At 38.8% G+C, this 24,537-nt stretch overlaps 1 protein-coding gene across 11 annotated transcripts in view; it reads left to right on the plus strand.

Annotated features, from left to right (window-relative positions):
• The window catches only part of HEATR5B (HEAT repeat containing 5B), a 60,600-nt gene that overhangs the window by 285 nt on the left and 35,778 nt on the right, over positions 1–24,537 (plus strand). For 5 of the 11 annotated variants that reach the window (XR_003926323.2, XR_005933882.1, XM_041128562.1 and 2 more), the window contains exons 2-18: positions 2,751–2,919; positions 3,453–3,664; positions 6,075–6,183; positions 7,222–7,371; positions 7,880–8,051; positions 8,420–8,577; positions 9,603–9,852; positions 12,042–12,197; positions 13,633–13,883; positions 14,332–14,443; positions 15,673–15,825; positions 16,117–16,216; positions 16,944–17,053; positions 17,856–18,019; positions 20,674–20,849; positions 21,788–21,893; positions 23,647–23,837. Coding sequence is in view for 9 of the 11 variants with exons in the window: in XM_041128562.1 (XP_040984496.1) it covers positions 2,794–2,919; positions 3,453–3,664; positions 6,075–6,183; positions 7,222–7,371; positions 7,880–8,051; positions 8,420–8,577; positions 9,603–9,852; positions 12,042–12,197; positions 13,633–13,883; positions 14,332–14,443; positions 15,673–15,825; positions 16,117–16,216; positions 16,944–17,053; positions 17,856–18,019; positions 20,674–20,849; positions 21,788–21,893; positions 23,647–23,837 (2,696 nt within the window). In the remaining 2 variants the exon portion in view is untranslated. Of the gene's footprint in view, positions 1–62; positions 122–150; positions 304–1,546; positions 1,566–1,625; positions 2,592–2,750; positions 2,920–3,452; positions 3,665–6,074; positions 6,184–7,221; positions 7,372–7,879; positions 8,052–8,419; positions 8,578–9,602; positions 9,853–10,554; positions 10,573–12,041; positions 12,198–13,632; positions 13,884–14,331; positions 14,444–15,672; positions 15,826–16,116; positions 16,217–16,943; positions 17,054–17,855; positions 18,020–20,673; positions 20,850–21,787; positions 21,894–23,646; positions 23,838–24,537 lie in introns of those variants that run through there. The other 6 variants (XM_030035320.2, XM_030035319.2, XM_030035323.2 and 3 more) reach the window with 6 other exon arrangements.

Below are 24,537 nucleotides of genomic sequence, written 5' to 3' on the forward strand. Positions count from 1 at the left end.
GTGCGGCGGAGCGTGACCGCGCGCGTTCGTGAGCGTGTCGTCTTTCCCCGCCTCCCGGGGGCCGCGGCCGCGTTGTAACGCCTCGCGCAGCCCGGAGCTGGCAGGACGCGGCCGCCGCACGGTGGGAGCGTAACGCGCGCGTCGTGACCGTTAACGGCGGCGGGCGGTGTCAGCCCGGCCCGGCCCGGCCCGTGGGGCTGCGGTGGAGCGGGCCGGTGGGTCCGCGCTTCCCCTCCGCGGCTCGGCTCGGTGCCACTGCCCCCGGCTGCCCCGAGCGGAGAGACGGCGGCGTGTGCGTGCGGGGTACGCATATGTGCATACATGGAGGGGTGTGGGTGTGTGTGTACGGCAGGCAGCACGCCTCTGGCTGTTCCTTAGCGTTCTTCCTTTACTGAGGAATTGGGGCATAGCTAGCGCTGTAATGCGGTCTTGGGGGATGACTTCCTGAGGGGTTTTTGAATCAGGCAAGATGCACTGGGAGAGGTGCTACAGCTTGTTAAAGTCACCGGTACAGGTAGAAGGACCCAGGCACAAAAGCCTTTTCACCTGATGCGGTTCTTCAGGAGGATGTTACTTCTCCTAAACTTGCCCTTTTTTCAGCTTTCTCAGTTAGCCCAGCGAAGTGCGTGCGTGATGAAGATCTAAATAGTTGATTTAGATACAGAAAAATAGCTGGAGAATAGAAAGGAGCTCTAGTACATCTGAACGTTTTATAATCTCTATAATGCTTCAACATAACGTACTGGATGCTAGTTGACTTTGGTAGGCTTTTGCTCTGCATCCTGTGGGAGATAACAGGGTATTTATTACTTGTAACTTGCACAGTAAGACCCAGCCCTCACCAGAATCAGTAGAACTTGGTAGGCGTTTTTCACTGAATTTTGGAGCAAACCTTTGGCCCATGTAGGTGAGCTTTGGATTGGTTACCTGCACAGCTGTATGTTAGACTGAGTCTTAAGTTATCTGAATATTCCTGTAATTGTATCCAATCCCTTGTGCTTCAGCAGCACAGCTGAATGTATGTGCAGATCTGGTTGCTCAGAGATTGTGTTTCCTAAATTTAGATGAAGAAGTAAGGGAGTGTGTGGAAGGCGTATAAGGGGTTTCATGGCTCTAAAGGCCGGGGGAAAATTAAAACTTTTATCTGGGGAGGAAAAGGAGTAATGAGCTGTGCTGTCATATGGTACTTCTGTGCTGTGGGGGTGTGACAAGCAGTGTAGACCTCTGGGATGATATCCAAAGAATCATAGTGCCGTCATTCATTGCATTTCTCTCTGCTCTCATGTAAAGGTGTTTTGAGGTGATATGTCTGTGCATTAGTGACAGGCAATACCTCCTCAATTATTTATAACTTAAAAAAAAAAAAAAAGTGCCAGAAGATGTCTTTGGAGGTGTTGGGGGAGGGCTGTATGTGCTTCCATATGTAGCTCTTCCACCTTTGCTGATCTGTCCCTGGAGACATAAGCAGTGAAAAATACTTTAATGCAAAGTACCAAAGAGCATGGAACAAGCTTAGTATTACAGACATTGTGATGCTTCAGTTTCATCAGCACCAAATCATTAAGGTGAATTTAGAACTGTAATACAGTTGTAGTATTAATATGTCACCCTTTACTACTGCCTAATCTGGGGACTATTAAAAGAATTTAAATTATTTAATTTAAGTCACTTCATTTGACTTCAAGAATTGGTTGGATTTGTCCATGAATGAGGAAGCAGCTGTGAGCACTTGAGAGCATGAGTGGAACTGTGCAGCTGTCAAAAGATGATGTCTTACATAATACTCCTTAGTTGCTTTACTTTTTCTTTTCTGCCTGAGATCCTAGTTTCAGCATCACTGCATTCAGGTTTTGGGTTGGGTTTTTTCGCTTTTTGGGTTTCTTTTTGCTGAAGATGGTTGACTTAATTTTGTGATTTTTAGATAAGTTTTGTTTTTTCTATCTGTTCTGCATTAAGCAGCTACACTTTGTTTAAATGTGGTTTGCTAAGGTTAAGTTGTCTGCAGAGTGTTTGCTTACACTCATAGTGTGCTTTTGGTAGTGCTTTGTTGCTACCCCCCATTCGCTGTTTGAGCAGGATCTCCAGTGTTTGGTGTGTAGTGTTTTGCCTGTTGGGGAGACTTGCAGTCATTTTGTTGCTGCTTGTATTCCAGGATGTCACACATAAGGCTTGCTGGGTTTCAGAGGGTTTATTTGTCCAGCGCTTCAAGCAAGGCTAGAGGGATCTGGGAAGTCTTACGTCAGTGATGCCAAATGCTGTCGCTGTTCCTGCCTCTTTCGAATATGTAATGGGTGGAAATTTCTACTTGTGATATGGTCATCTCCTTCCACCGTGTCTGTTCAAGGTGTTGAGGACGTGCCATGTTCATGACCAAGCTTTGGGAGTGTGGTCAAGGGTCTTGATTAGGGACAATCCTTATTCTGTTTTATGTAAGAGGAGACAGTGAAATGACTCCTTTACCTCTTTTGTGTGGCGCTTTCTTTTTCTTTAAACAGGGACTTCTAGCACCCTGAAGTTGCCTGTAGGTGCTCTTTTTACAAGTAACACCTTTGTTCCCTGAAGTACTAACAGATGTACTCAGTTGTAAATATGTGAGTAGTTTTTATGTGGGACTGCTTAGCTGACAAGTCTAAGCAGGCTGGAACCATGATACTGTAATCTATAGATTTCATCTTCATATTTTCATTTGATTTTCAAAGCTTTGTACTATTATACTATACTTCATACTAATACTTACATTTTTATTTTAGAGTTGCTACAGGAATTTACAATAAAACCGGAATTTAACCAGGTATGGAGCTGGCTCATAGTTTGTTACTGAACGAGGAAGCATTAGCTCAAATCACAGAAGCAAAGAGACCAGTCTTTATCTTTGAGTGGTTAAGATTTTTGGATAAAGTGCTGGTAGCTGCTAACAAGGTAATTTAATGGTTGTTTTCCCTTTCTTTCTAAAACATTTGTATTAATTTCATGCTAGAGAAGGTTAAGAGGTAATGGCCAGGTGATAACAGTATGACTTCAGATTCAGCCTGAAGAGCCTCTGTATTAGTTTGTAGCTTTTAAGTATTTAATTGTAGGCAGTCAGTGTGACTCTCAATTATATAACACATAGCTTGGTTTGAGTTCTTCATTGTCGTAAGTATTCGGAAGGCAAAACCTTCCTTCCCAGTGTAGGGATTCTTGATGGTAAAGAGAATTAAAAGATGTTCTAGGCAGTTTTTAATTTTTAAAAAGTAAAAATTAAATAGGGTAACAGCTAATTCTGAGCATTTAGCATCTGTCTCTGCCATTATTGAATGTATCTCAAATCTCTGTGAGATAAGCAATTTGCTGAATAACATGCCAGTGGGAGTGGTAGAAGATTTACTTCAATCTCTTGTAGGTTTTTCTGGGTGTTGGAGGCAAGACACAGGATTAAAGATTTTTCTTATTTGTTTTTGGTCCATTAACAGACAGATGTCAAGGAAAAACAGAAGAAACTTGTAGAACAGCTGACAGGACTGATCAACAGTTCCCCTGGGCCACCTACGCGAAAACTACTAGCAAAAAATCTTGCTGCTCTCTACAGCATTGGAGACACATTTACTGTTTTTCAGACACTTGACAAGTGTAATGACATCATCAAGAGCAAAGATGATACTGCAGCCTACCTGCCCACAAAACTGTATGTTTAATATTATTAGGGAAAGGGGAATGATTTTTAAGCAAAGTTGTCCTAGATAGTACAGAAGAATCTGCCTGTCTAAGTGCACATTATGTTTACTTATATTTTGCATGCTTATGTGCAGTTTACATGTGCTTGATACAGCAAGAGAAAAGAGCAGGATTGAGATTGTGGAGGGCAAGACTCAAAGGTGACAGACACGTACATGGCTACCTGAAAGTGAGATGCTTTCCTCTAGGCAAGGGATTATTTTATGTTTCTTCACATGCTTATATCATGGAAAGGGTAACAGTTGATGAAGTAATGCAACGAAGAAATTCCACCAGTGGGATTATTGCTGGTTGCGCTCAGGTACCCCATTTAAGATGGAACCTGCAGATTGTCAAACAAGAGCATTAGCTATCGTCCCAAGCATAAATGCAGGCTGGGCAATGAGTCGATTGAGAGCAGCTCTGCAGAGAAGGACTTGGGGGTATTAGTGGATGAAAAACTGAGTATGAGCCACTAATGTGTGCTTACAGTCCAGAAGGCCAGTCGTGTCCTGGGCTACATCAAAAGGAGTGTGGCCAGCAGGTTGAGGGAGGTGATTCTGCCCCTCTACTCTGCTCTTGTGAGACTCCACCTGGAGTACTGTGTTCAGCTGTGGGGCCCCCAACATAAGAAAGACATGGACCTGTTGGAGCGAGTCCAGAGGAGGGCCACGAAGATGATCAGGGGGCTGGAGCACCTCCCCTATGAGGACAGGCTGAGAGAGTTGAGGTTGTTTAGCCTGGAGAAGAGAAGGCTCCAGCGAGACCTCATGGCGGCCTTCCAGTACTTAAAGGGGGCCTACAGGAAAGATGGGGAGGGACTCTTTATGAGGGAGTGTAGTGATAGGACGGGGAGTAATGGCTTTAAACTGAAAGAGGATAGATTTAGATTAGATGTAAGGAAGAGGTTCTTTACTGTGAGGGTGGTGAGACACTGGAACAGGTTGCCCAGGGAAGTTGTGGATGCCTCATCCCTGGCAGTGTTCAAGGCCAGGTTGGACAGGGCTTTGAGCAACCTGGTCTAGTGGAAGGTGTCGCTGCCCATGGCAGGGGGGTTGGAACTAGACGATCTTTTAAGTTCCCTTCCAGCCCAAACCATTCTATGATCTATACCCAGAGAATTGTAACCAAATGTTCAAGTTTTTTTTCCCCATCAAACGTAGCCTGTTTATATTCCCCTACTGTGATATACTGGACAAGTCACTCAGAGTGTGTATACTTGGATGTGTGTGTCCATGTATGTCTGATCCAGTTCATCTTTACATATAGGAGCAGTCTCACTGGTAGGAATTTGGTTAATGCCACAAATGGCTTCTGCTGAAACTGTTTTTAGTACTTTCTCACACGTACTGCTTCATATGTTCACAGTGTCTAGTGAACCCCAATTTGGGCTTGCCTTCAGACATTATCATAACAATGGGATTTAACAATAAAATCTGAAATAGTCATCATTTGGGCAGATACTGTCCTCCTTTTATTTGAAGCTGTTGCAACTCTGTGAGGAACTTGTGTAAGTGGAAAGGGTTTTGTAGTATAACATGCCCTGAAACTTATGCTGCTCACTCAAGTGATAGTCCAGAAGGTTTTTTACTATGTGATTTCAAACTTCAGTTTTTGGTGTTTCTGTAGAAGAATTGTGTAGGAAACATGCCCATTAAGGGGTAGGCTGTAATGACTTTGTAACAAATAGCTTTGCTAAGAAGTTATTTACCCAAGAATTTCAGGTTTTAAAAAAAGCTTTGTTCCATTGTGATGAAAAAGTGCAAGTTTTCACGAGCTGCTTCTGTGACTGTCCTGGAGCAATTTGTGTATATAACCGCAGTACAGCGTTACTTAAAATATTCCTTATCTCAGATGGTAGGAGAAGGAAAACATGTATATAACTGTTTATGGATCCAGTGATTTTCACGGCACCTATAAAATACATAAATTATTGCATAACACAAGAAAATTTAAGTTCTTCAGCTTGAAAAGAAAACCATCATTCAGTATCTACAAAAATGTGTCAGGATATATTAAAGGATAGGGGTTATCTTGCACGTGCTTGGGAAAGAGACAGTTTATTGAAACACAAACCCCTAATCTTGCTGAGATTTCAGCATACACTTATCTTCTCTGGAATTTTTCACTTTGTATGTAGATCCTGTAATAATACCTGTTCAAATACGTTTGTGTTCTTAGAAGCTAGTAACTTTTCTGTTACTTTTTTTTTTTAAACAAAAAAATTATTTAAATGCACAGTGTTAAACAGCCAGTATAACTAGTCGATAATAAATATTTTTATTCATCAATCATGATTAAAACATAACATTTCTATTTAAGTATTTGTCTTCATTTAGATAACAGAAGAAGGATACACTGATTTATGTGTTGTTTCATAGGGCTGCTGTGGCATGTGTTGGAGCATTTTATGAAAAAATGGGCAGAATGCTGGGTAGTTCTTTTCCGGAAACAGTGAATAATCTTTTAAAGTCTCTGAAAAGTGCAGAGGTAAGTTTCAGATTATTTTATGTATGTGGTCTCGATTCCATTTAAACTGAAACCTGCTTCCTCTGCAGGTGTTTGCCAAAATGCCTGGATTTTTAGCCTTCTACCTAGAAAAATGCAAATCACTTACATAGTTAGTATCAAGCTAAACATGTGCATGTATTTTTACTGCAGAGAGTTTAGAGTTTTGTCATATGAATATTATATTAGTTGCTTCATAGCAGCATCAGTAATTAAAATTGCAAAATGGTTGTATGTACCATTTCTAACTACTGTGTTAGTATTTCTGGTCGGGTACCCTGAATAAAATTCAGTTGTTTAAAAATTAATAATAACTACTTAAGTTTTTCAACAACGATGTTACTCTTCATGTGGGCAGGATACATTGTGCCCTGAAAAGAGTGTGTCATAATACTGAGAGAATGTGTCCTGGGCTGTCAGTGGGTCTGATCTGATGTAAATAGCTCTGGGAATTTTTCGTTCGTTTGTTTTTGTTTTATAAAATCTATGACAAGTTGGAAGGAGTACTGATTGTGTGGATCTTGTCCTGGCAGCTGTTTTCTTTGGCTGTGTTTTCATACCTGTGTGATTTTTTGATTTTTTTTTCTTTTTTTTTTTTTTTTCTTGTGTGTGTGTGCCCTCCAACTGTAAGTACCAGCCTGTGTGCAGGTATAGTAGGAAGCTGTTGACTACTTGGGTTTCCTGTTCCCTCTCATCAACTGTTTTTCCTTTTTGCCCAAAGGCTGAAGCAGATAAATGGTGGGGCAGGACAAGCATCTTGTCTAGGGTCAATTTATTGGATTGCCTGGGCTCATCTTTATTTATGTGACAACTGAGGCAGTTTTAGTAAAGCTGTGTATAGTGCTTACTGCTATCTAAAACGAACTAGGTGTTGTTTGTATATGACTTCAGTGACCTATATGATCAATGTTTCAAAAAATATTCCTGCACGGAAGCAGGAAAATGCGGAATTATGTACCTGGTTCTTGATATAAGTACTGTGTCCACATTTTTGCATAAATGTGTTTTGTGTGTGTGCAGTCTCAGGGCCGCAGTGAAATTCTGATGAGTTTACAGAAAGTCCTAAATGGACTTGGAGGAGCAGCAGCTTCTTGTCACCGTGATATTTATAAGAATGCCCGATCTCTGTTGACGGACAGATCTATGGCTGTACGATGCGCAGTGGCTAAGGTGGGTGTGTTTCTCACCAGTCCTAGAAATTCTTGTGCTGTGACTGTGAAGTACCTGCAGTTGAACTGTGACCTGTTGTTTATGGTAGGAAATTTGATAATTACTTGGGCAAGATAAGTCCTTACTAGTTTACACTGAAGACTCAGACATTTGACTTATTTCCTGTAAATGAAGGTACTGTAATACTGTCTTCCCCAATTGTAAACAAATACGAGATAGAAACATGTTAGCTGTGAGCCTCAGTGGGAGAGGGTTTCGGTAACATAGTTCTTTTGTTGTGCTTTTCTCTTTCAATTTTTATTTATGTTTTAACCTATTCCATGAGTCTTCTGATTGTTTACTCAGCTAAGTTATTGGGTAAATGGGAGAGTGTGTGTGTGTGTGGAAATTAACTCTTAAGATATTCATATTAAAGTATTTGCTGAATAAACCTGATAATTACACTGATACTTAGATAAAAGGTAAGAATGGCCTCCGTTGCTGCTCAGCAAGTCTTTTTTTCCTACAGTGTCTGCTGGAGTTACAGAATGAAGCAGTGTTTATGTGGACAGCTGAACTAGAGAATGTTGCAACACTGTGCTTTAAAGCTCTGGAAAACTCAAACTATGGTGTGCGAGTTGCAGTGTCAAAGCTTTTGGGCACGGTCATGGCTACAGCACTGATACCGAAACAAGCAACAGGTACAAGTCCTTCTGGATTCTATTTCCAAGCGGACAAACTGCACCTTCACTACTGTGTTATATGAGTGTTGCACGATACATTGTTGTTCTGGTAGATAGAAGCTTGGTGGATTGTTTGGTTTTATAAACTGTAAGCTAAAAGAGTGCAGAATCCCTGTTGTAGTTGTACAAAGAAAGAGCGAGCAAACTATCAAAAGTCACCTGGGAAAAGTAGCTTATTTTTTAGGCATGAAAACAAGATGTTATCTGAAATGTTGGCTAGATTTATGTTTGCAAGACAGTTTTGGACTTCTAAGTCTGGTTTCATGATCACTGCTTGTATTGGTTGGAACTTTGGGATTAAATGATTACTTTTCTTTTTGCAAAAGTGATGCGACAGAATGTGAAGAGAGCCACACTTGAGGAGGTCTTGGAGCTCATGGCCACAGGATTTCTGCGAGGAGGATCTGGTTTTCTAAAGAGTGGTGGAGAGATGTTAAAAGTAGGAGGATCTGTCAATAGGGAAGTGCGAGTTGGTGTTACCCAGGTTTGTCATAAGCTGTAATATTTTTTATTCTTTTAAAATAAAGTAACATTTATACATAGCTGTAACTTTTGTAGTAGGAAAAATACACACTTCTGCTCTTTATTTGTTTGTAAGTTAATTTACAAGTCTAGTTTGACTTGCCTGTTTTGTGAGATGTACATGCAGTGTCATTCACCTGAGCTACTTTCGTTACTGATGTGCAGTAACAATACATTAAAATATGTGCTAAGGAAAGCTTATTTGATCAGTGTATATTAGGTGGGATTAACTTGAAAAAATATTTGAAAACTTGATATGCTAAAGACTTTAGCTCCATATTTAAATTTTATTTCTTTTTAGAGAGGACACACTGTTGTCCTTTAGTGTGTGCTGGCTCTTTTTTCAGCTTCTGGATAAAGTTTGCAGCCCTGATTTTTCTTCTCTCCATATGTCTGTCTTGAGTAGGTGAAATCTGCTGTATGCGGAGCTCCACTTGTCTGGTAGAGAAAGGTGGCAGCAGCATCTCTTCAAATTCTGGCATTCTCACTCTGACATATATTTCAATATGCTGCAGTAACTTGCCAGAATCCAGATTTTTTGATTGTAGGGTGTTTTGTGAAACCCTTTTACTTTTCTCAGCCTTTTCACGTGAACTTGGCAAAAATGCCTGGTCTTCATTGTGGATTAGAACGCATTCATGTTGCTATTGTTATTGACATTATGTTCTTAAAATTTTTAGACACACACACATTTAGAGCAACGGACTGGGTTTTCTTGCTGTCATCGAGAGTATTTTGCGCTTCACAGTATATGTAGTAGTACAGGAGCTACTCTTGGCTCTGGAGACAGTTTAGCTTCAACGACAAAGACCTGGCTAATGGATTGATTCATCCTGCTTAGCGTCATTAGGGTTGCTTATTACTAACTGGTATTGCTACTGTACTGCATTATGCATTAGTATAACTATAGTCTTTAGTCTTCAGTGACCGCACGTAGTCTTTTGTTTCTGTTTTAATTGGATCTGTATGTAACTTCTGAATTTGCAGGCCTACGTTGTCTTTGTTACAACATTAGGAGGTCAGTGGTTGGAGCGCAACTTCGCTACGTTTTTGTCTCATGTACTTGATCTGGTCTCCCATCCTCGTGCAACTCAGACCCATGTGGAAGCAGTTTACTCTCGGAGATGCGTGTCCTTTATCCTGAGAGCAACTGTGGGCAGCTTACTTGGGGAGAAAGCACAGATTGCAGCTGCAAAAGATATATGTCAAGCTATTGGTAAACAAATGAAGGCAGTGGGTGAGAACTGTTTTTCTTTATTTGAGACAAGTTGAAAGTTACTGTCATTATACTGGGTCAGCTGTTTCTCAGCTTTCTTCTACTGTGAGGAATAATTTTGTTGTTACGGTAAAAGAAAATTCATCTGCTTTCTGTTTGAAAGATGATATCCAAAATGTAAGTTCTACTTGAAAAGTGATTGTGTCAAACTGGCTTGTTATCCCGTGATAGCTTTTGACATTGCATTTGCTTAGAATGGAAGTGGGGAAAAAAGTGTGCATTTGCAATCTATCTTGGGATAGATTATATTGAAAGTCACACAGAGTTCTTTACTACCAGTGTTGAAGATCCTGTAGATCAGGATCTTGTAGGTCGTTTTGTATCCCCCACTAATACCCATACTGATATCCAATTGGATTTTACAGGTGACAAATAAAGATGTAATCTGAAGACTAGAATTAGAGAAGATAAATGTGGCCCCCTTTGCAGGACTTTGCAGAATATATAATCACTAAGAGGACTGACAAAACTGTGTTGGCATTTGTTTCTTAGGAAATGAGTTAATTCAAGCTGGAGATGGAGAAAGTAAACTGGAATTGCACAACAATGCATTTACCAAACATCTGTTTCTTCTCCTTTTTTGCTGCCATCTAATCTGAGTTTAAAGTAATGTTTAACATACGGAAATGGAGTTGATTTTGAAACTTTTGCAGGTTCTTCTCATAACTGTTTTTTGATAGGGTAGGTACATTTTGATAGGGTAGGTATGGAATCTTAAAAGCATTCTGACTACAATAAGTATTACTTCCAGGAAAATAAGTCTATTGGAAATGCTACTTCTGAGATGAAACAGTTGCAGAAATTCTTCCTCCTGCCACCTCATCAAAGCTGCAGGAAATTCCATTATGTATTTGGATGTTCGGAGGAACTTTTTCATTTATTGAGCATTTCTGATGAATTTGATAATAAATTGGAAGGATTTTTAATTGGTGATGATTGCTTCCCTTCATATAAGGGGGACAATTTTCTAAATTTGTGCTGTAGTAGACATATAAACATTAAGCTGATACTAAAGTCCCTTTTCTTTGAAGTGACAGTTGCTGCTTTTGGGATACTGTGTAGGAGAAGGAACATAGAGGGATCTAGGATCTTAATTGGGTAACTTTAAGGTGATTAGAGGTTGTGATTAATTATTTAGTAAAGGTCTGGGGTTTTTTGTTTGTTTTATTCCATATATATGCATGCGAATTTATATGCAGACTGTAGATATGTCAAGATTATATTTTTAGTTATTGTGTATAGATAAAATACAGTGTATATGTGTACATTTGCTTTTGCTGTGTTATCCTATTAATCCTACCTCTTAGTGCATTGCTATCCATAGTAACTGCTGGGCATCTGTTTTTCATGGTCTTTGGATGATTGTGTTTGGCTGATAGCTGTTGTCCTGGTTTCGGCTGTGATAGAGTTAATTTTCTGCTTAGTAGCTGGTACAGTGCTGTGTTTTAGATTTAGTGTGAGAATAATGTTGATAGCACACTGATATTTTAGTTGTTGCTAAGTAGCGCTTATCCTAAGTTAAGGATTTTTCAGTTTCCAATGCTCTGCCAGCAAGCAGGTGTACAAGAAGCTGGGAGGGAGCACAGCCAGGACAGCTGACCTGAACTAGCCAAAGGGATATTCCATACCACAGAATGTCATGCTCAGTATCTAAACTGGGGGGACTTGGCTGGGAGGGGTGGATTGCTGCTCGGGCATTGGTCAGCAGGTGGTGAGCAATTGCATTGTGCTTCTCTTGTCTTGGTTGTTTTGGGGGTTTTTTTGTTATATTCCTTTTCATTACAATTCATATTATTATATTTTATTATTATTGTTAGTATTATATTTTATTTTAGTTATTAAATTGTTCTTATCTCAACCCATGAGTTACTTCCCCCCCCCCCCCCCCCCCCCCAAATTCTTTTCCCCATCCCACTGGGAGGGGAGGAAGTGAGCGAGCAGCTGCATGGTGCCTAATTGCTGGCTGGGGTTAAACCATGACAGCTGTAAAACTATTTCTCTTCAGAATGTGTTTGCTTTGTGAATTCACACTATGACGAAGCTTGTGGTTTTGTTTCAATACAGGGTTGATGTCAAAACTATGTTCAGGTGTGATTCAAATGGTAGGTAAGCAAGATACTTCAAGATACTTTTTGTTTCCTTTTCTGCAGAAGCAGTTGTGAATGATGCTAACAGTGAAAATAAATCAGGAGCTGCTGATGTAGCTGCAAGCCAGCATGTAATGGTGTGTGCCCTCCAGGAACTGGGTAGTCTGGTTCAGAGTCTGAATGCCACTGCATCTCCTCTTATTCAAGAACCCTCTATTGGTATGCAATAAATTTAGATAGATTAAATGAGACATTTGAGCAATGAATATGAAATATCATTCAATCTATTTAAATAATAAATTAATATGTAAGAAATAAATTTATGAAACTGGCACTCCCTGTAGTACTCCAGGTAGCTACATTTGTCTAGCTCATCGTGTTTAGTACCCTAACTTTAGTTCAAGTTTGACAAAGTATTAAGCAACTATTTTGATCAAAGTCTGCCTGAAGTTTTTTTTTAGGGTGACTAAAGTTGTGATTTTTAGCATTGATTTTTTTTTTTTTTTTTTTTTTTCTGATAATGGTTTTATAGGAAATACATTGTTTTGCTATATAAGGTCTGAAATATTTGCTCCTGGAAAGCTGTATTGCATTCAGATACCAAATTTCTGTGGGAAGGTTAAGAGTATTTTGAGGAGATGAAGCTGTGGATAGTCACATTATAAAAAGCTAGTTATCTGGCTTAAGTTGACTGGTGTTTATGTGGGACTTTCCTCTTGTTTGTTTTAATCAACATTTATACTGTAGTGTTGCAGTTTGAAGTTTTTTTCTGTTTGTGGATGCCTGTGTTTTTTCCAATGGAATTGCAAGCTCCTTTAAACATTTCATTACGTAGATTGTTGTCACGGTGCACATGACATTCTTCTCATACTGATTTTGCTCCAACTATGGGGTGGGGAACACTGTGCTCATATTTATACCTTCTGACTGCTGTGCCCCATGAGAACAGAGGGCACTGTATCTCTGTTATTTTTGCTAGCTGCTGTGAAGTAAGCAGGTAGAAGTTGTTCACCAGCTACAGAGAAAGCTGTAGAGATAAGGCAGCAGTAGGGACTTTGAAGTAGGAGTTTGCAAAGTTAGAGATCTGCACTGAGGAAGGTGTTGGTGTGGAGACAGATTGGACTGAAGACTTCACAGCTAGAAAGCAGGATTAGCTAGGCATGGCGGTTTGGAAAGTGTAGAAGTATGGTAACTTGGTGCAGGGGAGACAGTGCTGTGTCAAAAGCAGAGTACAGCGGTCAGTGACATCTATGGCATGTGCTTTCCTACAGTGTGAAGCAAAACCAAAGATCAGTCTTACTGTTGCTCTGTTATTGGCAATCTGTGTAAAAGATGGGCAGAGTAGGAATCATCTCATCTAGTACCTGTTCCCTTTTATAGGGTTGCTGCCTCTTTTCAGTTGTTCAAGTAGTAGAAGTCAGTGCTATGGCTCTGACAGCTCCAGCTTTGCTGGTAAAAGCTGATGTGGAACAGCATAATGCTAATAACACTTCAGTCTTTCCTTAAAGAAAAAGGCGAAGTCATAAAATTCAAGTACTCTAATTCTGGCTTTCTTAACTTTCATGTTGCCTGTCTAGTATCGATTCAGTTTACTTGTCTACGTATATTAAAAAGCGCGTCATAACTTTAAGATTGTAAACTCTCTCTTCTGTAGGTCTGCTGGAGACAGTAACTTCAGTTCTTCTTCATCCCAGCATGGCTGCTCGGCTTGCTGCCGCATGGTGCTTGCGGTGTGTAGCTGTGGCATTGCCTTTTCAGTTGACTCCATTTTTAGATAGATGTGCAGAAAGACTCAACAATCTCAAGACCTCCCCTGAAGCTGTTAGTGGCTACAGTTTTGCAATGGCTGCTTTGTTAGGTGGTGTGCATCAGTGTCCCTTAGGTATTCCTCACGCCAAAGGAAAGGTGAGATAATGAGTTTCAGTTGTGAGTGTACTAAAAGGTACCTTTTTATCTAGAAGTAATAGCTTTGCAAAGTGTGTGACATGGTAACAAGTTAAAGCATTATTGAAATTGAACTTGTTCCTAGCAAGAGAACAATGGCCAAAGTATGTGTTTGTAGTATTTCACTTGCAATATTTACCAGCTTTTTTCCCCCTGTCTTTCAAATTTGTGTTCTTGTTTGGCATATTAAATGAATAATTGCTGAAGAGAATATTACTGTCTGTATTGTCATACACAAAACACTAATCATCTGCATGAAATGTAATCTGCATTCATTCTTTATGGAAGGTCAATTTAAATTATTTGAGAACATGTTTATATGTAGTCTGTAAGGGTGGATGTGTAGCAGTAGCTTGCAGTGGCTTAAGTTTATATTTTAAAAATCCTTTTGTTTTTGTCATTGGTGCAGATGGTGGTCAGTATTGCTGAGGATCTGTTACGAACTGCTGCACAAAACAGCAGACTCTCCTTGCAGCGGACTCAAGCTGGATGGCTTTTACTTGGAGCACTTATGACTTTAGGTTTGTAAAAACGGTTGCTTTTTGTTTTATTTTACTGCTAGTCCAACATTTCTGATTATCCACTGTGGCAAATGGTCTCTACATATAATCAGTCCAGTATCTAGCACAAGGCTATTTATGCCGAGGGAAATGGAGTGTTAGTGCATTTATTTCAGCACTGTTGTTTATGCTGGGGAGAAGTAAAATATTAGTGTTTACGTAAGCTGAAGGATAGTAGAAGGTGTCACACCTAAAAAAAATTCTGCTCTGTTTTTAGAAACCCAACCTTTAGTCATACTGTGAGAAGGGCAAAATTGCCCATAGTCTTCCTTCCTGAATACTGTGGTGCAGAAGAAATGAACTGTAAATAAAACTTAATGAGCATTCCAACAAGTTGCATGTGTGCCTCTGGATAGGCAACAGTACTTGATTAGAAGTGTTACCAGTTTAAAAGCCATTCAGTTGTATTTTAAAAAAAACCAACCTTATGTTCATATTTGCTATCAAAGAAATATCAGAAGCTGTATTTTGAAAAGTTTTAAGTATACTCTTGAATTTTGCAGCACTAGTGGGGTTTTTTGGTTTGGTTTTTTTTATACCAGAAAATATGATAAAGTTCTGATGCATTCTGCAGTATTTTGATCTCTCAGCAAATACCATTTTGTGTTTCATCTTGCTTCTCTAAATTGTCTGTCTTTTTTGCCAGCATATTGTCATGTTTTTCTAACAGAGTAGCCCTTTTTTGGTTGTCCTCCTCCAATATATTTTTAATGTGCTTGCACTGGATCTTCTGGAGCTTTTTCAGAAGTTTTCTTTAAACTTGACCATTAAACTAGTTAAATAATCACTAACTGTCAGTTATTTTTATGCTCATTTTATGAACAAGTTAGGATAGGCTAAAGAGCTTGCCTTCAAAATAGTAGTATAAAAAAATTAGAAGTCAGAATAAAAAGATAGTAAAAAGACAGTTGGCAGTGGTTACGTATTACATGACAATGTATAGAATTGCCTATTTCTGATTTTTAGTACTGATATCAACAAACAGACTTACCTATACTATTTATTTGTCACACTTTCAACATACAAATGAGAAAGAATTTCCTTTGTTTTTCTTTGTTCAAGTAGGGAGAAAAGGAAGAGAAGTGAAATAAGAGAAAAATAGCTTAAAGTGCAAAAGCCTTCATGGCAGATTTTTCACACTTAGTTAAATACAAGTTTTTATTACACTGTCACTTTATTTTTTTGCATAGGTCCTTCTGTTGTTCGGTATCATCTGCCTAAGATGTTATTGCTATGGCGAAACGTGTTTCCACGTTCTCTGAAGGAGTTGGAAGCAGAGAAGGCAAGAGGAGATTCTTTTACTTGGCAAGTAACACTGGAAGGCCGCGCTGGAGCTCTGTGTGGTAAGAATTTCATCTTCAAGATTACAAGTGTGCAGTAAACTAGAACATGATGCCAAGTATTTCGGAGAGAACTCTCATAACTTCCCTGCTTGCTTTGAAAATGAGTAAGATGTTCATAAAACCATATGCCAAAACCAGGTCACATTTGATGAAAATCTGACACGTCACACAGTCTTTCAATAAACGTTTTTAGTTGCTGCTTTTTTGATATTATCTTAGGATCTGTATCTTGCTCATGCTTTATACTTGTTTGTTTCAGTAAAATTTTAATTTAAACTATTTTGTTATTAGCTATGAGAAGTTTTGTTGCTCACTGTCCTGAGCTCCTTACTGAGGATGTAATCAGGAAATTGATGACACCCATAGAATGTGCCATGACAATGATGTCGCAGTAAGTAGGCAGTTTTTGCTCTTTATTCACTCCTGTCTTTTTCTGGACCTGAAATACTAGAACTAATCTGTTTTAATTTGTATTCTGACCTAGTACTGTGCTGTTGCTGCTTGTCCATGTTGAAAAAAACTTACATGAGCATTGTGTTTATGGTCATTAGCTTTGTAAAAGTATGTTATGGCATAGCCTATGCTGAAGGGCCTACCGTGGTAACTTTTAACTGTGTTTTGGATTGCCAGTTCAGTGAGCTTTTGAATTCATGGTTTGCTTATCCTCGTGCAAGAAATGAGAAGGCTAAGATATCGGTATACTAGATGTTAATCAATAAACTCTCCTCTTATGGAATGTACTAATGAAAAGGCTTTAAAGGTTTTGCAGAATAAAAGAGAAACCACAGTTTTGGGGTCGGTTTTGTGGTTTGGTTTGCACCGCCCTCCACCCCCAAATCCCTGAATTACAATAGGAGTTTCTGAGGAGGAGGGACATGTCTCTGATTTACAGCAGTGTGTGGGTTTTTTTGTGGTGGTGTTTTTTTTTAAAAAAAGTTTGCTCCAAACAATTACCTCTGAAAATGTACTGATAATTGAGTAGTGTTGCTCAGAGTAGTTCTCTGAACACTGTTTTCTTGTATTGGCTAGAGCCGTATCTTGTGAAAAGAAATCTGAAAATACTCTTTTCAGTAGCTGCGATATTTCTGGCTATTTCTTTCTCTATTTTGATTCTATAGCATTCCATCAGTAATTAAAGCCCATGGAGCTCATCTCAAAGCTAGTGCAGCTATGGTCCGTTTAAGACTTTATGATATATTGGCTTTATTACCTCCGAAGACATATGAAGGTACATACATTTTTAACAATTTTTATTAAAGTAAAATTCTACTTACTCCTTTTGATGTATTTTCGGTGCTTGCCTTTGAAGCAGATAGAAGATTCAAAATAGAATCCTAGGAATCTCCAAGAGTCTTGTACTGTATTCCTCATCTTCTGTATGTTGTCTTGACAGTATAACTACGGAGCATGAATATTGCAAAATATTAGAGTAACACTTAGAGTATAAAAGTTACAGTCCTGTTTATAGGATTGAGAGGTATGGAGATCATGTTCTGAAATCCAATTTAAGTGTTTTATGTAACTGTTACTTAAAAGATAAAGAACATTACTTCTTAGTGTACTCAAAGGGCAGATGTGAGAATGAAGATTTAGTTTTGGTTGCTGGGATTTTATTCTTTTTTAACCTGACCTGATCTATTAGACAGATTTATGCTATTATTTTCAAATTGCCAGGCACTGTCACATGACCTGACACAATCTGACAGATTAGCTTTTTGGTTTTTGTTTGGTTTTGTTCATTCATTACATTTACATGATCATGTGGATGTGCAAATTTTTGCAAAATCTGGATTGTCATCCTGGAAGGGATGGCCCAGTCTGTTGTTTAGAACACTGATTTGGGAATTGGGAGCCCAGGGTTCTGTTTGAAGCCTTGCTCTCAACTCTAGTCTTGTCAGGTTTACTTTTGTCTGTTTGGTACGTATAAAATCGAGGTAATGGTTTATGCTTTGATTTGTAACTTCTGGTCACTAGCTGAACTGTTTTGGGTAAGAAGCAGCAATGACTCTTTTTAATGTCCATCCTTTTAGGATCATTTAATGCACTTCTTCGAGAGTTGGTAGCAGAATTTACTTTGACAGACAACTCTGCTAATACAACCACATCACTCCTAAGATCTCTTTGTCATTATGATGATAGTGTTCTTCTTGGCTCTTGGCTGCAGGAAACGGATCATAAGTCAATTGAAGACCAGGTAATAAAAAGCTAGAAGAATAATGAATTATTTGCACTATCTGTCTGTGTGATGGGGGGGGGGGGGGGGGGGGGAGAAGCCTTTTAAAACTGAAGCTTCATGCCTTGTTTTTAGTCTTATTTCAGAGGTTTGTTAGATGTAAGTCCTTCTATCTACAGTGTACTGTTTTGATTAAAAACTGCCTACAGCTGAGATACAAATTGCATAACCCTACTCATATGGTTGCGGTTAGTGAACTAACCTAATTTCTTTAAAATAAAACAACATCCCCTGCCTGCCACCCCCACCCTACCCCCCACTCCCTGATCTTCCTAGTCTAGCAGTTGTTCTCTTATATATTTTTTTGAACCAGGAATAATGTAAGTTCCACTTAAAATGTTTTATAATGAAACTGCTGTAAAAAAAACCAGAATTGCAAATGGTGTTACAGCAAAACAAGATTTAACTGGTTTTATAGGTGTAGTATGAAATCCGACATTTCATTTGGAAGTGTTGACACAACTTTGGCATTATAAGGAATTTGCTGCATTTCTAAAAAAGGTGAATCTTTGAAACAGGAATTAAAAATTTAAAAAAAGCAAGCAAGTATTGCTGTGTGTGGGGGTCTCTCAATAAAATTTTTCAGATCAACTGGTAATGTTGATCCAGTTAATCATTTTTCATATGGCCCTTGCAGAAGAAATGTAGCGTAGGGAACAATTTGTTAATGTTAAATAGTTTAGGAAACTATCTGTTAATAGCCTTCTCTTTTCTTTCCTAATTTGTGATGACTAGGAAGGGGCTGGCTGCCTCTTTTCAAGCCTTTTACCCTCATATATTTCAGGACTTAATGACATGGAGAAAAAACGTTTGTCCATCTGGGTATATGCACCAACCTATTTCTGTCTTCATAATTCTGTTCTAATTTTTGACTTCTCAGTGAACTGTATTCCCTAGACAGCTGACTGTTCTGAGCACTTGCTGAACTGTGCCATCATAAACTTTGCAACTTAGCTTCTCAGAAATTTCTTGGTGTAAGAAGAAGGCGGGAGTTGAAAATGCCTCTTTGCCACAGCCTATCTAATAACGGCAAGGTTTCTCAGAAGGCAGCTGTCTTGACTGAGCAGATCCAAAACCCAAGACTGATACCAAGTGTGAGAATCCAAGGGGAAACTGTTGTTTCGGAGGAAAGATCAGCATGTCAAAGTGAAAAAAGGGTTTTATAAACTTCCCTTGTTTGTTGTGGTGGACATAGTAGACTTCCAGTTCAGTCTTCAATCCACAGAGCTTTCTGGGACACTCCTCTCCCCATGCCCCTTCCTCCCCCCCCCCCCCCCCCCCCTTTTTTTTTTTAACCTCTAACCTGTAAAAGTGTCAGTGTTGGTAACTGAGGGCCTGCAGTGCATCACAGGATTCTCTTGTGCTTGGTCACATTTTATTTTTTAGTGATATGGAGGTTTCAACAGATGTTTGCTCTGTTTTCTGGCCTTTTAAGAATACAGAGCTACTCAATTCTAATGTTAATTATTTAATCATGAAATAAAAAGTTATGAAAATAAGTTTTCTTCAGAGAAAATAGATGATTGTTTAATTATGTTTCCTGAAAGAATGATGGTTAGGAAGTATTTTCATGATGATAGGAATGTTAGAAAGATTTAGAAACAGTACTAAAATTACTGTGTAGGAAATCACTACAGCCAAAACTGATTGTTTAGTATACTTTATTGTAACTCAATGCTCAGAGAGTGAATGAATAACCTTTTTTCTGAAATGTCACTTCATAGTCAGTGATTCAGAAGCTACTATTCGTACCAGAATTAATCTGCTTTTCTCTAACTTCCATCTCTTACTACCAGGAGTGATAGTTTACGCATTTATCCAGCTGTTAACTGCTTTGGCCCTCGGGAATTTAGCTGTCCCTGTAAATGCTAGTGTGCATATGCATGGGGACACCATAGTTGCATTCAGGTGTTTGTAAGCTTTGTTGTTGTTGTAAGATACTGTCATGGTTTAACCCCAGCCAGCAACTAAGCACCACGCAGCCACTTGCTCACTTCCCCCCCCACCCAGTGGGATGGGGGAGAAAATCGGGAAAAGAAGTAAAACTCGTGGCTTGAGATAAGAACGGTTTAATAGAACAGAAAAGAAGAAACTAATAATGATAATGATAACACTAATAAAATGACAACAGCAATAATAAAAGGATTGGAATGTACAAATGATGCCCAGTGCAATTGCTCACCACCTGCCGATCAACACCCAGTTAGTCCCCTAGTGGCGATTCCCCGCCCCCACTTCCCAGTTCCTATACTAGATGTGGTGTCACACGGTATGGAATACCCTGTTGGCCAGTTTGGGTCAGCTGCCCTGGCTGTGTCCCCTCCTAACTTCTTGTGCCCCTCCAGCTTTCTCGCTGGCTGGGCATGAGAAGCTGAAAAAATCCTTGACTTCAGACTAAACATGACTTAGCAACAACTGAAAACATCAGTGTTATCAACATTCTTCGCATACTGAACTCAAAAACATAGCACTGTACCAGCTACTAGGAAGACAATTAACTCTATCCCAGCTGAAACCAGGACAGATGCTTCCTTATGTGTTTTGGTTATCTCTAGTTCCAAATTTTGTGTGTGAACATATATTCAGAGGTGTTCATATTATGTGGCATTTTGCAGCTTCAGCCAAACAGTGCATCTGGAAGCGGTGCTTTGGAACATGATCCATCTTCTATTTATCTACGCATCCCTGCTGGTGAAGCTGTACCTGGTCCCCTTCCTTTAGGAGTATCTGTCATCGATGCATCTGTGGCTCTCTTTGGTGTGGTTTTTCCTCATGTCTCTTACAAACATAGGTCAGTTTATATCAGTGTTCAATTTCAGAGTCTAATGTCTTGTTCTCTGGTTAGTATTATGTTTTGATTTTTTTTCTTGAAATAAGAATCTACTTCGATATCAAGTGTTTTTAAATTCCAAGTTCAGTATTTGGTGTTCTTTGTGTCTCACGATTCCAGAATGTGTGTACTCAGTTCAGAAATAAGGTGATTTCCTCAGTTTTATCAGTTTTGAAGGTGAGGGTTCAGAGGTGGAGACTAGATTCTTCTCTCCTCTTACTGTATTTTACAATACTAATGTCTCCTGCAACCAAAATTTCCTGCAAAAATATCCATTGCAACTAATTTCAAATCAGCCTTGAAAACATAGCAATGGCATCCTTTGAATTTCATTTGGCTTCCACGAGTAAGACCATTTGGTTTATACTCAGCAAATGATTTTATGCATGATGAGAAAGAGGGAATGGAATTCGTCTTATTTTCCTTTGTGTTCCACATTACCTTTGCAGAGTTATGAGTTGTCAGGACTACTTTTGTCATTCAGTTTAGCTAATTCGTCACTGAGCACAGAATGAAAGCTTCTCTAAGACGCATTTCAAATATGGAATATGGAGGGTAACACTATTTTGAATTGTAGTGGAGAGACAGTATTTTTCTACTCTTGTCCTCATAGCTTTCTAGTTATACAGCCAAATATATCTGAAGACTCACTTCCTCTTGGTGGTGTTTTCTTCAAAGGGAATAGTAAACATTTGTGGATGAGCTAAAAGAACCAGCCAAGGGACATTGAGTGACTCTACCCTTTCTACCTAAAGTGAATACCTTCTGCAGCCCCTGAAGCATAAATTCTGTGACTGAACTTAAAAGGCCATTTTGTTGTGTGTGGTTTTTTACCAGCTGTGTTTTAGTTTGTATTTCAAAAGAATATCACTTAAATTACATTCTTTCCTTTGTTTTAGATTACAGATGTTGGATCACTTCGCTGAATGTGTCAAGCAGGCTAAAGGTGTTCGCCAGCAAGCTGTGCAACTTAATATCTTTACTGCTGTTCTTAGTGCCTTGAAGGTAAAACTTGTAAACTTGTAATGGTTGCCAAAGTTCAGCAGTTTGATTCATTGATTTGTATTCAATACAAAAGGCTGTTAGAACAACATTACTAAAGTTACCACTTAAACATTCAAAAGTTTGAAAATAACAAAATTGAAATTTTTTCAGATATTAGCATGAGCTCTTGTCTGCATGTATCAGCACAGAGAACAGATGAGGCTCATGTAGTCAGCATTCTATTAGTATTCAGACTTTTTTTGTCTTTTTCGATCATATAGTTTTATTTGCACTGTACTCATGGATTTAAGTACTTTGCCATATATACTCAAAAATGTGTCACAGAGTATTGTACAGATGAGGCTCATGGAAATAAAAACAAAAATAGATTTGGGTTTCTGTTTTGGATGTCTTAATTTTTCCTTGAGACTCTTTAGTATTGCATAGAATTCTAGATGCTTATGTCCAGTCCCACTGACCTCAGTTACAGCTCTGTGTTCTCTATCTACACTTGGAAATCCAACCTCATGCCATCAAGTCAGGAAGCTAGACAGCAAGTGGCAAATAATATTCCTGAGAAATACTTGGTTTCAGTTACTTGCATTGTCTCATGGCTTTGTTAGAATGGTGTCTTAAGAGTGTAGGATTTTCTTTCTGCTAGTAAAATTTCTTAAGGCATTTCTAGTTTTTTCCTGATGCTGTTTTATATAGTTTCCAATTCATGAATCCGTTGGACAACATCTGTCATTGTCATCCTTGTTCCTCTTCAGAGCAACTAAGTCCTGTGCACTGAGGAAGCTACCCTTGTAGAACTGCCAGCCTGTAATTAAAGATTGGATGAGTTTCTTCTTGTCTGACTTTTGCCATACAAAAAATGGCTTCCTAGTTCAAGCTAATTGTTACCAGGGTTCCATGTCCTTGGATGATGGGCAAAACAGCACCTCTCTTCCTTGCATTGTTCTTAGAAACGTGAATCATATTGCTGCAAGTTGAAAAGTAGATTCTGAGACCGATGCCTGGAATTTCCCATGCCATGCCAAATGGCCAAAGAATTGTCAAAATTGAGCTGAAATGAGGATTTCAGAACAGAAAATGAGAACCTGTGGTAGAGCCATCAACTTCTTCCTCTATAATACATGCAGTGTTTGTACTTCACAAGTCTGATAATTTTTTCCAAAGTAAAAGGCTTCTTGAAAGTTGTAGTGAAAGGTGATATACTATTAATGAAATATTGGAACCAAAGAAGCTGCAGAAGCTGTGTTTAGTGTTACTGTTCTGTAGAATGTCCATATAACAGGCTGTGTAAATGTTTGCAAAGAAGTGATTATTAAGAAAAAAATATTTTCATGTACCTAAAATGTCTTTGATTAAGTGATTCTTGCAGAAACATAACTCAGCTGTGGTTTTCCTGTCTGACATAAAGAGATGTTGCTGTTAGATTTTAAAGCTTCTCTTTTTTTCTGGGGTATCCTGTGTAAAGCTAGTTCAGATTCAGTAGCACTAGGGTGCATGTAGCACTGTAATGCATTTGATAAAAAAGACTAGTGCAGCAGGTCTTCCTGTATGTGACATAGTGTTGGCAAACATAAGACTGAGTATGTTGTTGATTTTGAGTTTTAAATATTTTCAGCCAGTATATTTTAGGATAAATGACCACAAATTCAAACAAAAGTACATAATTTTTAATTGAAGATCTTAAATATAGTAAAATTGCTCTTACATCTTCCCTTTCTCCCTTGCTTTGGAATGTTTTTTTCTTTTTTTTTTCATGTAGGGTTTAGCTGAGAATAAAAGCACGTTAGGACCAGAAGAAGTCCGCAAATCTGCTCTGACGCTGGTAATGGGTGCTCTTGATAATCCTAACCCTATTTTAAGATGTGCAGCAGGTGAAGCTCTTGGCAGAATGGCTCAAGTGGTTGGAGAAGCCTCTTTCATTGCTAGAATGGCTCAATACAGTTTTGATAAGTAAGTTGGTTTTGATTCAGAAAAGGAAATAAAAATATAATTCAATGTAGTTTGGAAGATTACTAAATACCATATCGATTATTCTGTTCTCTTCATGGTTGATTGCTGTGATTATGTAGATCTAACAAACCTTCTCAGTCTTCTCTTTTTGATTTATTTCATGTGATTCTTCCAGGAATAAAAGCTGAGTTGTTAAACTACTTGGAACGTGAATTGATACCAATGAATAGTTTTTGATGAGTTGCTTGAAGGTGACTAAACTGCTTGAGATAGAGAAATGCATCTTACATTAAGTATGTCTGTAATATGAATTGTGTGATAGTGGTTCTGTTTCATCAAGACATCCTCTTTACATATTGATTTAACTTATCTACTGGGCCATAATTTTTTTGCATAGTCTGTTGTTAATCTCCGGTCTTTAGAAAGATGTCTGGTAGATATAACAGTTTCCCAATTTTTGGCTTAAATTTAAGACAGCAGCCTGTCTGTGAATCAGAATGCATCTGCCTCAGGGCTGCAGCACATGTTTTTGGCTGGCCAGGCTGTATGCACATAGCTTCAGTCCAGCTCTCCTACCTCTGGGTAATTCAATTTTTCGCATCATTTCATCTTGTAATAAAGTACATCATCTTTACTATCTTTCCTTGAATTTCAATTACCGGGACTGTTTCCTTGGTTTCTTACCTAGGATTCAAGTTGT

This window comes from Aquila chrysaetos, chromosome 13, assembly GCF_900496995.4.
Source record: "Aquila chrysaetos chrysaetos chromosome 13, bAquChr1.4, whole genome shotgun sequence".
Taxonomy (NCBI): Eukaryota; Metazoa; Chordata; class Aves; order Accipitriformes; family Accipitridae; genus Aquila; species Aquila chrysaetos.